Genomic DNA, 12,806 nt, shown 5'->3' with positions numbered 1-12,806 from the left:
AGTATTGACGAACTTTCAGAAAGATCTAGGGAAATTTCAGAGGGTTCAGATGAGAGTGTTGAAAATGTTGCTAGTTCTGAAAAAGAAGTTGTATTTGATCAAACACCATCTGATTCTGGTCCATCAGATGTTGATTCTGAAAAATCTGTACAGTTTGATCAGTCACCAGTTGATAGTAGCAGTGATGATGAGGAAGAGAAACATATTAATGTTGCTAAAACTCATCTTTCTCCTGAAAGTTTTCATTTTTATTTTGCAGAACGAATGGAGAAACTGAAGGAGAAACGAGCTGCTAAAGAACAACAACAAGTGAAGATTGGAGAAGTTGTTCAGAATCAAAATGTTGAAAGTATTATTGAGAAGATTACTGAAGTCGAGAAAGTAATTGAAGCTGAGAAGGTGAAAGAAGAAGAAAAGGTGATTGAAGTTGTGAAAACAATCGAAGTTGAGAAGATTGTTGAAGTTGTCAAGCCTTGCACAAAGTGTTTGGAAGCTTGCAAGGATTGTGCAGAAAAAGACGACATCATTGCTGAGTATGAGAAGAAGAAGAAGCAGTTACTGTTTAACCTCAACTATGTGAAAGAATTGTATGATGTCTTGAACAAAACAGTAACTGGCCTCCAAAAGACAAACTCAGAGAGAGAACAAGCACTGACAATGATGAATGCTGTCATAATGTCAAAGCAAAAAGCCATAAACTTTTACATCAAAGAGAGTGCTAAGTGGAAGCAAGAGTTGGAGACCGAGAAGATCGAAAATGAGAGGATTAGACGTTTACTGCTTAGCTATTCTAGTTCTGATTATCTCATTGATCGTATTTACCCAACTGTTGCAGGAATGGAAGCTTTTCAAGACGAGAAGCCAAAGAAGAAGAAAGACTGTGGTAAGAAACCGACTGTTAGCTATAACAAGTGTCCGCCTCCAATTTGGGAAGGATAATCTCCTAGAAAACCAAACGAGGAGCAACTTGAAAAGGCAGTCAATATAAAGCTTAAAACCGACACAACTGACGTTTTACCAGATAACATTGATGTCACGTTTACCTCGTCCGATACTGATCATGAGTCTGAGTTAATCAAAAAGGTGGTCGATCAGGTGTTGGATACTGATGAGGAGTCCGAGTCAAAGTCTGAGTCTGGAAAGTCGAATTCGTCAGTCAACAGGGACAATTCATCGGTCAAACGGTCTTATAGTAAAGAGTTTTTATTATCAAAGGCAAATTTGAATGATGAAACATTCGAAGTTGTTTATACTTTGAATGGTTCTGACAAATTATATTACAATAAAGAGTTCCCAATAATGAGTATTAAAACGGAATTGATTAATAAAACTTTCAAACTAATAGAGATTAATATTCCTGAATTGAAAGTTTTGAAAAATCTAAAAAATACACTTCAAGAGTTCAACAACGGTTAAACAAGAAAAAAGGTTACAATTCTGGTTCCGGTTTTCAAAAGAAACCTAACCAAAATGGTAGCTACAAAAGAAAGGTTTAGGATTTGTTCCACCAGAAAATCAGAAAAATGATAAAAATTCTAAAACTAAAACAGAATTTGTGTCAGGTGGAAGCTCAGATGAGGAACAGAGGAAACCATTCTGGAGACAGTCAAATCAAGAGTTTCTGGCTGAAAAGAGAAAGAATGGAGATGAAGTGGTGTATCAAAGAGAGACTAGAACCTGTTACAAGTGCAATGAAGCTGGTCACATTGCATGGAATTGTTCAAAGAATGCAAAAACAAAACAGGGAGTTTCTCAGAAACTAAAAGAAAAAGTTGTTGATGTTGAACCACCAACCGAAAAACTTAAAGTTTTTGAAAATTCAACTTATGAGGTTAGTGAGTGTTCAAAGAAATATAGGTATGAAAAGAAAGGAAAAGACAACCAAATGTGGGTTGCTAAGAAGGTTGATGTGAATGTCGGCGATGAATCTGGTTCCACAAAGCCAGAAGAGCCACAGATTGAGGAGAAAATTTCAGTGAATGATGATGATTTTCCATCACTGAAATTTGAGGAGATTAAAAAGAAAGTTAGTAAAACAGAGATTTCAAACCAGTTTTACAATGAGAAAAAAGCTTTTGATGTCGAGAAAACATTCAACGGGAATGTTAAAAGGATTTTTGGGAAAATGTTGAGTGGGAAGGCAAAGGGGGTTAAAGACTTTTATGCAACTAAAAAGGCAACATACAACCCCACTGTGCAAGAATTGAAAGCCATCAAGTCTGAGAAGACTTGGATGGAAGTCTGCTTTCCATGATAGTCTTAGGACTACGCCGGAGATCCCAAGTTTATATGTGGATCATGAATCGGCATCATTCTAGTGTTTGAAAAGTTTGTTTGAAAGATTTTGAATAGTTTTGAATTTTACAGGTGAAAGGACTACGCCGGAGCTTCCAGGTTGGTAAGTGCGAAGCAGGAATCGGCACTTTGATGGGTAAAATGTAGACGTAATATTCCTACAAGTGGTTATTTTTACAAGTAGTACAGAGGTTTGTGAACTGTGAATGGTAAATCAGGGACATTAAGTTGTACTTGATTTACTAAATTTAGTTAAAATAGACAAAATGATGAACCACATCCCCAAATATGATGCTAACTTACAAGTGGTAAAAGCAAACTCATTTTCCGGAAAAATCATTTTGATTAAAACAAACTTAAGTGTTTTGAGATCTAAATGAGAAAATGGTTTGTGATAGCGGGAGTTCAGATTGTTTATGCCGAGTGAATGGCGATTTGATGTGATTCGATGTCAGTTGTCAAGTTTCTGTACAGTTTGTGTTGTTTTCTATGTTTTCTAGTGAGCCAAGAGTCTAGTAGTTTTCAAATTTCCTTTGAAATGTGTTTGCATTTTAGGGGGAGTAAGAAAATTTCAGAAAATCCAAAAACATTAGAAAATTTAAAAAAAACCAAAAACATGATAAAATTCAAAAATGAGTTTCGTTGTGAAAAGAGGAAATGATAGTACATCAGTAGGCTGTCACAACATGCTAAAGAAATGTAAAGATAAAATGTGATAAACAATCTCACTGAGGATGTGCCAGTAGGTTTTCGCACACTTAGTAAATTTTGACGAGATATAAACTAAATTTCAAACTTGCTTGTTCTGTGGGTTAACACAAACTTGGATATATAGGTAACCCCTGAAATCTTGTTTGAAAGGTCCCTTATTCTGAGATACTAGGTCTTTATGCTCAGTGATATCTGGGGTATTATCCCGGGACTTTTGCTGTATGGAAGTACTGACCTAGTCCTCGGATAATGCTTTCCGCAAAAGCTTGAAACATAGCTTCGCCCTCAGCATGCCGATGAAACAATAAAATTGATAGTCGCTGCTGTTGAAATCAAAAGATCCTCTAAAGGGGACACACCAAAAGTCGAAGCCGTCATCTCTCTGCGTATACGGAAGTATCGACCTGAGCTCTCACGGCCCTCGCATCTAACCTCTATACAGATATCAGCTGTGGTATACTCACCTGTAAGACTGAATATTGGGATCTGGATACAGGAGTATATTCAAGTAGTGAGACACACGAATAAGTCAGTATATAAGACAATTAACATCGTATCTCGGATTAATTGAACTTTGTGTGAAAATTTCAGTGGACTGATATACTGACAATCTAGGTGAATTGTTTAGAACTGAAAATGTAATCAAGCTTAACGGTGTTAGTGACATGTCTCATAAACTGGTATGATCTTCTTACACGAACTCACAAAAATAGTGTCTGTAAATATTTCTTTACTGCATTACATGTTTCGTTATTACAAAATACAAAAAGATTTTCAGTGTGTTTTAGCATAAGTTTAAAAAATAATTCAAAAAGATTTTCGACAACTGATATTGGAAAGCTGATTTTCAAAATTCCGAGTGCTAGACATGATGAAGTTGTTGTGAGGGGGAGTGCTTCAAATTATCAAAAAAATATCTGTCAAATCTTCAAGTGGTTCATCATGATCTGAGGAAGAGTGATTGTTGGTGCATATGAGAGGGAGTCAGTGTTGGTGCACTTAAGAGGTTAAATCTAGAAATCTTATTGCTGGGTTAAGAATGTGCAGGTATAGCCAGGTGATCTTGGATCAGAAGATAGAGTGCCAGGTTTCAATTCCTGAAGATCTTTGTTTGAGCCAGGTAAATTGTTCCTAAAAATCTATGAAAGCCAGACAACGATCCTGAAGATGTTGCTGAAGATCAAGTGAATGCCAGCAAATCGAGAGGGGGAGTCTGAAGATACCTGAGTTGATCCAGATTTCAATTATGATACTGATAAACTTAAGGAATCAAGAGATCTGATCAAGAGAATTGAAGAGAGAGAAGGAAGAAAAGCCCAGAGACTGGTCAAGACTGAAGATGTGAAGACACAGCATAGTCGTGACTCGATGGACGACTCCGTCAACATCTGAGGGGGAGTCTGTTGATGCACTTCATCTGTCGACTTCGTCTTGGATCGAGTCAAACATTGCATTGTATAGATTAGGGCTCAATATACGAGAAAATATGAGATTGTATAGGTTTTAGGTCAAGGTTTCGCTTATAGGGTCTTTAGATAGAGGTTTCGCTTGATTGGTCTTGAGGTTCCGCTTCAGTCAACATTGTCACTTGAAGCGAAACCTGAACTCCTATAAATACCCCTGAAGCGAATCCATTTGTAACTTTTGTGATTTCCATACTGAGGTGCTGCCGGTGTGACGTTTGAGCTGTAAACGTTGATAAATCAATACAACAGTTGATTAAAGTGAAGAATAAGCTATTTCTACCTACGTTTCTTGTTATTCCGCACCTGAAACATAGAAGATTGCCTCTGAACGACTCGTTCGGGTCAGTACACGATCCTACAAAAGTATTCATGGGAGACGAAAAAGATGGCAGTTTCTTCCAATTAAAAGAGCGATTCCAGGGTGTTGGAAGGCGATTGCTTGTTACTTGGATAATCTTCGGATTGATGGTACGTGCCTAAAATACTTATTTACATGTAAACTTGGGAATGGAAAGGATATTAGATTTTGGAAGGATATTTGGTATGGGTCTGTCCCATTAATGGAGAGATGGCCGCGGCTTTTTGCTGGGGGAAAACATAAAAATTGTGCAGTCCGGGACAGAATTAAAGAGGAAAATGGGTCGACTATTTTGGCTGACATTGGGGCGTTTAGTGCTGATTCTGTGGAGTCAATTTCTGAATTGCAAGAACTGCAATACATGTTGTCTCAGGTTAGTGTCTCTGGTAACAAGGATCGATGGTTGTGGGACTCGGATGAGAGCAAAAGTTTTTCGGTGGCTGCTGTAAAAGAGCGCTTGAGGAGGAATAGGTACGGTCCGATGCAGCAATTCATGAAGTGGGAGTCTTGGGTTCCTATAAAAGTTAATATGTTGATGTGGAGGATTGAAAAAGATCGAATTCCGACCCGTAAGGCTTTGGTTAGGAGGCAAGTAAATATACCGGACCCTGTGTGTCCGATGTGTGAAGTTTATGATGAGTCTATAACGCATCTTATGATCGAGTGTGGCTTTGCGGATGGCATGTGGGTTGCGGTGTTAAACTGGTGCAAGATCCGGTATTCTGGTTTGATGACAGTGGAAGAATTGCTGCAAATTCAGGATCATATGCAGGTTTCTAAGTGGGGAAAGAAGATCATTCGGGGCATTGTTATGATAGCGTGCTGGGCTCTGTGGAAGGAACGCAATAAGAAGGTGTTTGACGGTTCCTCGCCTAGAGTCGTAGAGGTGGTTGCTAGTGTTAAATGTATGTCGTTTCTTTGGTTTAAACACCGCTCTAGATACAAGAATTGTGGAATAGTTGGGTAAATTATCCGTTGTATATATTGTAAGGTTTTGTGGCGGCCTCTGTTGAGGCTTTGCCGTTTTTTAATGAAGTTTACCGTTCAAAGAAAATTACTACGCTTAACTAGTTATACGAATTTTTTTATTACTTTTTAAAAAAATGTTCTTTATTGACGCCCTCTCTACATAAATATATAGAACCATGGGTGGTTGTGCAAACTAAAAAGGAGACGAAAGAGTGGGTCAAACTGCCGAACCACTCTAAACAAACCACAATGGATGGGTGACCCATTAGATTACCTAAACACATCACCATTTTTATAAGATTACCTAAACACATCATCGGTTTTTTTATAATTGCAAATGGAAATAAATAAAAATTAAACCAGATGCGGACAAATGTAGAAGCTCCAAATTCCTACTAATGAAGTTCAAAACAGAATATCGACATGCATATACTGATAATATTTATTACAATTTAGTTTTTTATAAAACTATTTGAAAGTCAATGTAATATTTTAGTTTTACAATTAATATTACAAGTATTTTTATATTAGACAATAAGTTACGTTACAACGAAGGCGCTCATGGTGTATAAAAAATTTGAGGTGCTCATGGAAAAAAGTATAAAAAATTTGTGTGGATTGAAAATCAACGAATACCTAAAATCAAATTTCCTTAGTTCGTTCATGTTATAAGTGTTACCCGTTGAGATTTTTTTTTTAACGGTAAATTTGGATCACTGACAGACCACTAGAGTATCATCATGTCACCAGTGGAACCACCCGATTATATCCATCTTCACAGGGCAATATTATTTATATATCAATTCAAGAGGAAACCCAATAAATATGAGGAAACCCCCTTATGAGAATCAAACTCAGAAATCTAATGGTCTCAAAACCTTATATCACCCCTAAAATTTCGCTTGATTATCACTTGAGATTCTATAGTTGGATCTTTTTACATTGATAGCTTTTGACAAGTGTGCTCTCTTTGTAGTCTATATTGGAGTGCCGCGAGGCATTGATGGGTGAATATAATCAAATAATTTATAGCTTAATGATACCGGGATGTTGAAAAGATATTCATCATATGAGATTAAGGGTTCTACTCTCGTTACAAATAAAATTTAAAAATAGAATTAATGGGTGTGTATTACAAAACTAAAATAGAAGTTAAAGAGAATAAATAATTAACATATTGAAAGTATAAATAAAATTAAATAATAAGCCAGCAAATCACTAATTTAGCATTTGTTTTTTATTATTACTAGCAGGATGCCCGCGCGATGCGGCGGTGGCGACACTTTGCATTGTGACACTCGTTTCTGGTAGTTTTCTTATTCGTATAATATTTATGATAACATTATTGTGGTGGATATATATGTCATAAGTTTACACATATGTAAAAGTTTTGTTTTTTTATAAAAATTAATAATCAAAAGACAAAAAAAATAATGTTTTTTTTTACAAAACATAATAATCAAAAGACAAAAAATAAAAGATAAGTTGTTATAATTGTAAAGTTTGTTTATTTTATTGGTTAAATTATAAAGTATAATTTTATTCTTTGAAGTTCATAACTTTTTCTAAATATCCACATAGTACCCATCCAATAAACTTTAAGTTTAAAATTTTCGTTTTTATAAAAATAAAAAATAGTATTTGACTCGTAAGTACGTTTTAGGGCTTTAACTTAAATTGTTAAATTTCGGTTTTTTACAAATATAAAAAATTTATATTTTTATAAAATTTCAATAACTGTTTTTATAAAAAAAAATAGGATGATAAGAGTTTATATCTTTATTAACTTTATATCATATTAAGTTCAAATTTTTAGTTCCTAACTAATCTTATCTATATGAGTCTACTTTTAACTAATAATCCCTAAAAATATGCAACACAATCTACTACTATGTATCTAGTCAAGTTGGTAAATAATTCTTTTAGAACTGACTAATATTATCTATAACAATATAGTTGAACTTATAATTCCTAAAAATTTCCAACCCAGTTTAGAATTTATCTAGTAAAAATTGTAAATTTCTGGAGTATTTTATTTATATTACTTGTTATAAAAATGTTTATAAAATAATTAATTTTTTATTAACTTTATATCATAGTAAGTTAAGTTTTTTAGTTTAGCTTTAAAGTTTATTACTTTATTACTTTTTAATTAAGAAATGCAAATTATTAGATTAATATCCAAGAATAACTGCAATATTTTATAATTTCAGCTTTACTATATCTAACTGCAATATCTATTTACTGCAACTTTAAGATATTAACTTATATAAGTTCAGTTGACTTGTAAATTTAGGATATATTAACTTTTTATTTTGAACTTTATTAGTATGGTTAATAACTGCATTATATTAACACCAAAGATAAAGTTCAAATATAAAATAAACTTTATTCATACGTCTAGGTCAAACATAACAACTGAAAATGAAAAAATAATATAAAAACACTTGATAGATTTCATATTAGACTGCATGAAATCTGTTCCGCTTCTGAATTGACACTCGACGTATTTTTAATCGGGTTTTCTGGTTTGTGCTTGAATCGACAGTATCTTTTAATTTCTCTTCTTTGTCATTGTCCTCAGAATCGTCTAAATTAATAATCTCACTCCATTTCCATTAAGAGAGTCTCTTGGATCTCTTCATTTGAGTCTCAAACTTTTGATCCCTATGAATGACAAAATCAAATACAAAAGTTAAAAAAAAGATTAAATAAACCTTAAAATTACATCTTCACTAAATTCATATTGAAGATTAAACTTGTATGGACTAAACATTGCATCATAAGAAATAATATCAATACTTTTATCACCATCATCCTGCAATAAAACACACATATAATAACATAAAGAACATGTTAATATGAAAGATATACGCAAAAATAATACTTAAAACCGGCAAAATCAATACCTTAGAAGCTTGTTCGACAAATGTGTTGTTTAAATTGGCATGTTCATCATGCAACTGAATCTGAAAAATCAAATAAGTTAACATTCACATAAAAGTAAATAAAAGAAAAAAAATATTCACTTCTGCGATATAACAAAACTGACCTTTCGCAACAATTGAATTCAGATCTAGATCCATTTTTTTAACTTTGTTTAGCAATAGATATAGGAGTGTCCTGCTATATTTATAGTAGTAACTATAGAAGTACATTAGGGTTTAATTTTAGATTTTCCACCCCTTTATTTAGGAAGTTTGTTGTGGTTAGTTTTAAGTTTTTATAAGATATATCTAAGTACAGATATTAGGCAGTTTTAATAAAATAAAATGTGACAGAAAATATCTTCATTTTATGTTACGGTACTTTTAATTCCTTTTGTTTTTGTTTGCATAGATGGAGCCCTCTTTATAGATTAGGCACATTAGATCATAAGTATTAATTACTTGTACATTAACGCATAATCAACTTGTACCTTTTAATTTGTGCGTCGATATTGAACAAGACAACTACCGAAACGTCGACAAAAATGTGTAGGTCGTCATGCTATCTTTGGATTTTTTTTAAACAATATAGTTTATAAGATATGTCAAGAATACGTAAAAAAATGATAAGTTTGTTATGCAGGAGTGAATTGTAACTAATTATCTATAATTTTGTTAAAACCTTAGGGATTTAAGTGTAATAATTTTAGGGGCTAAAAAATAAATAATGTTTAAAAGACCAAACTACCCTCATTTTAGGGGTCTTTCTATAAATAAAGAGGGGGAAAAGTTCTTATTTTTTGGGTATCTTAAAATGCCCCTCTTTCATGCATTATAATATAGTATAGATTAAGAAACCATAAATTAACAACATAATTGTGCATATTGCTGTTATACTCAAATAGTCAAATACTTTGACTTTTTACTTTTAATCCAAAAAATTTTATCTTTTCAAATTTAACCTCACAACTTTTTTACGTTCAACTTTGGTCTTCTGTACTTTTCATACTTCGCAAATTTTTGGTTTTACGTTCCGTCTTAAATCTTGCGAGTTAACACGGCGTAATGCGCGTGTGAGTTTCAACGTTTTTACGCATCGTTTTACGCTTCATACCATATTTTGTGAGTTAACACAGCTCAACGTGCGTATGTGATTCAACACATCGTCTATTTTTTTTTTCCCATTTGATAGGTTCGTTACAACGTACAGGTCCTAAATCAACTTAATTATCATTATCTAGGATTTACGTTGTAGTCTAATTTCTTCGTATTAACACACCGTAACTTCAGCATTAGTCGTCATTAACGGTCGTGTGGCACTGATACTATTCGACACGGTTTTACATCTCCACCGCATGGTGACACGGGTGATAAAACTAGTTATTATTAAATATTAAACTAGATGATACCGCACTTCTATCCTCCTCATAAAACGCGTTCCATAAGACTCGCCTCATTGTCCCTCCCAAACCCATCTCTCTCCCCAACGAACTGTACTTAAATTGACCACTCACACAAACTAACAAAAAGAAGAAGCAACTCATCCAAATTCTCCACATCTTCACCTTCACCACACACTCATCTCTGATTCTTCTTCATCTACAATTTTATCTCAATTCTTGTCTCCTTCCCTCTCTAATTCCTCTTATTATCATTCACTACATTCATCAATTCATTCAAACCCTCATTTCTTCTTGAAATCCAAAAAAAAAAGTCGTGAAATGGACGAAACGACGTCGTCATCGGTCGGTTTAACCCTAGGCGGAATCCTATCGATCAAACAAACGCCGCCGTACCGGATTCATGCTCGGACGCTTCTAGATCTTATCCGTGATGATCAGACTTGCGGAAAGGAGTCCAAGAACACGTGGAAGAAGATGTTCAGAGAGAAACTCCGGTTCAAACACTCCGGCTCCGCCGTTTCATCCGCCGTTGCTCCTCATGCGCACGTTAGCACCGACCGATCGGTTTCAGTTTCAGATTCACCGCCGGTGAATGATAACATAATTAGCGTACCGGACACGCAACCTGTGGTTCAGGTTCAGGTTCTGCAAACTGAACCGCCGGTGGAGGTAACGGAGGTAGGTAGAGTTGCCGCCGGTGACGGAGGAGGAACGGCGGCGGTGAGGATGTCGTTAATGTCGTTGTTGGAAGTGGAGGCGTCTGCGTATATGAATGATGGCGGTGGAGAAGAAGAGGAGGAGGCGGTTGCGGTGGAAGAATCCGGTGGTGGTGGTGGTGGTGGCAGTTATAATAACTGCTGCGTGTGCATGGTAAGGCATAAGGGTGCAGCGTTTATCCCCTGTGGACACACGTTCTGTAGACTGTGTTCAAGAGAGCTTTTTGTTAAAAGAGCTAGTTGTCCGTTGTGTAATAATCTCATTTTGGAAATTCTTGATATTTTTTAGTTTTGATATAAATAAATGAATATAAAATCAAGTTTAATTTTCAGTTTTGTGTGTAAAAAAGGATTTTATTTTTGTTTATAAAAATGCATTTATTTTTTATTTTATTTTATTTTTTGGAGAAAGAAAAATGCATTTATTTGATGCACACCAAAATCATTTTTGGCTTTTCAATTTGCATTTATTATTCCTATTCTTCCATATTTGGGAAAACAATTTGCAAACCCCACCCAATCTCCCTAATCATATCACCATGTGCAATGAATACCGTTTAACCCTACAAAATAATAAAAATCAAATATATGTTTTTCAAAAAAAATACTATTTTCACACCCTAAAATCTTATTTTCACACCCCTATATGTATACAGCCCGACCTGTATAAAGTTTATACGGGCCGTATAACTGATTGTTGCACAAAAAATGGCAGAAAATGTTATTTTGTCTGCATGTATACGGGTCGTATAACATTATGCGGCCCGTATAGAATGCTATTCGACCCATATAATGTTATACGACTTAAAACTAATATCATGGTATACGGCTCGTATAATGTTATATGACCCGGATAAAATGTTATACGACCTAATATTTTCTCTATCTATACGAGCTGTATAACATTATACGACTCAATATTTGTCATGTCAGATTATTCTATATAGGTCGTATAACATTATACGGTCCATATTCAGGGTGTGAAATTAAGATTTTAGGGTGTCTTTATTAGGTTGTTTTTTTAAGTTTAACCATACGATGACATCAATCTCTCTTGCTAATGTCTCGTATTCGAATTCAGTTTCACGGGAAATGTTTGTTTAACAAAATGTAGACCGTTATTAGATTGATCTTAAACAGTTATATGTGTAAAACTCAATTTATATGTCAAAGCTCGTCTAACTACCTAATTTTTTTTATACATCTGTCACAAATTGATTTCTAAGAAAGTTATGCTATTATTTTTAGTAGTTGCTGTTTTGTATTTCTATTTTTTTTAATTAAATGCAAGTGTAAGAAGTATAAGTAAAAAAGATGTACTGAAACCTATAGGCTGTGATCGACAGTGATAGGTTGGTATTTGCAATTAGTGAAGTGCATGCCTGTTTCATGAGTTAAAAGCGAAAGAGTGAGAGTGGGCCTATGAGGACACCAGTTTTGTTCATTACTACCTTTTAAGAACTAAAATTCTGTATCAAAAGAATCCAAGAACTAGAATTATTGTTTCATAAATATATATTGTTCCATTAATATAATCTAATCTTATACTTTTTAAGTGAAGTCAGTGATTAAATCAGTGTTTTGAAAACCATATCGGTAAATGAACCGAAGGCTTTAGGGCAGTGGCGAATCCAAAATTTTTTTTCAGTGGGTTCGTTTTGATATATTTCCCTAATTTTTTTCAAATCATACAAGGGTTTCACTATTTTTTCTCATTTTTTCCTAATCAAGTGGGTTCATATGAACCCACAAAACAGGGTTGGATCCGCCACTACTTTAGGGGATCACTGGTTCAACCGTCAATTAGTTTGATCTCTTGTGACAAAACTAAGACCTTTTAGTCAGGGTTCATCACAAGTTTTTTTCCTATCGACAGAACTAGAGAGTCTAGCTTATGTTTTTATTATTAGAAAAAAAAAAAAAAAAAAACACTACCCATATCTTATATATAAAGATCCAAC

At 34.3% G+C, this 12,806-nt stretch overlaps 2 protein-coding genes across 2 annotated transcripts; both read left to right on the top strand.

Annotated features, from left to right (window-relative positions):
• Nucleotides 1-5,032: 5,032 nt before the first annotated feature.
• On the top strand, nucleotides 5,033-5,797 carry LOC110880476. The gene has a single exon (XM_022128998.2). The coding sequence runs from the start codon at nucleotides 5,033-5,035 to the stop codon at nucleotides 5,795-5,797; it is 765 nt and encodes a 254-aa protein (XP_021984690.2).
• Nucleotides 5,798-10,157: 4,360 nt separating this feature from the next.
• Nucleotides 10,158-11,233, top strand: LOC110883884. Its single transcript, XM_022131540.2, has one exon. It carries the CDS (start codon nucleotides 10,448-10,450, stop codon nucleotides 11,132-11,134), a length of 687 nt encoding a protein of 228 aa, XP_021987232.1. The 5' UTR covers nucleotides 10,158-10,447; the 3' UTR covers nucleotides 11,135-11,233.
• Nucleotides 11,234-12,806: the final 1,573 nt, after the last annotated feature.

This window comes from Helianthus annuus, chromosome 10, assembly GCF_002127325.2.
Source record: "Helianthus annuus cultivar XRQ/B chromosome 10, HanXRQr2.0-SUNRISE, whole genome shotgun sequence".
Lineage (NCBI taxonomy): Eukaryota > Viridiplantae > Streptophyta > Magnoliopsida > Asterales > Asteraceae > Helianthus > Helianthus annuus.
The sequence above is the reverse complement of the archived record's forward strand: the minus strand, read 5'-3'. Positions and strand labels throughout refer to the sequence as shown.

Bases quoted from the DNA above. Each gene is read 5' to 3' on its own strand.
- LOC110880476 (XM_022128998.2), top strand. From the start codon at position 5,033: ATGGAGAGATGGCCGCGGCTTTTTGCTGGGGGAAAACATAAAAATTGT.
- LOC110883884 (XM_022131540.2), top strand. From the start codon at position 10,448: ATGGACGAAACGACGTCGTCATCGGTCGGTTTAACCCTAGGCGGAATC.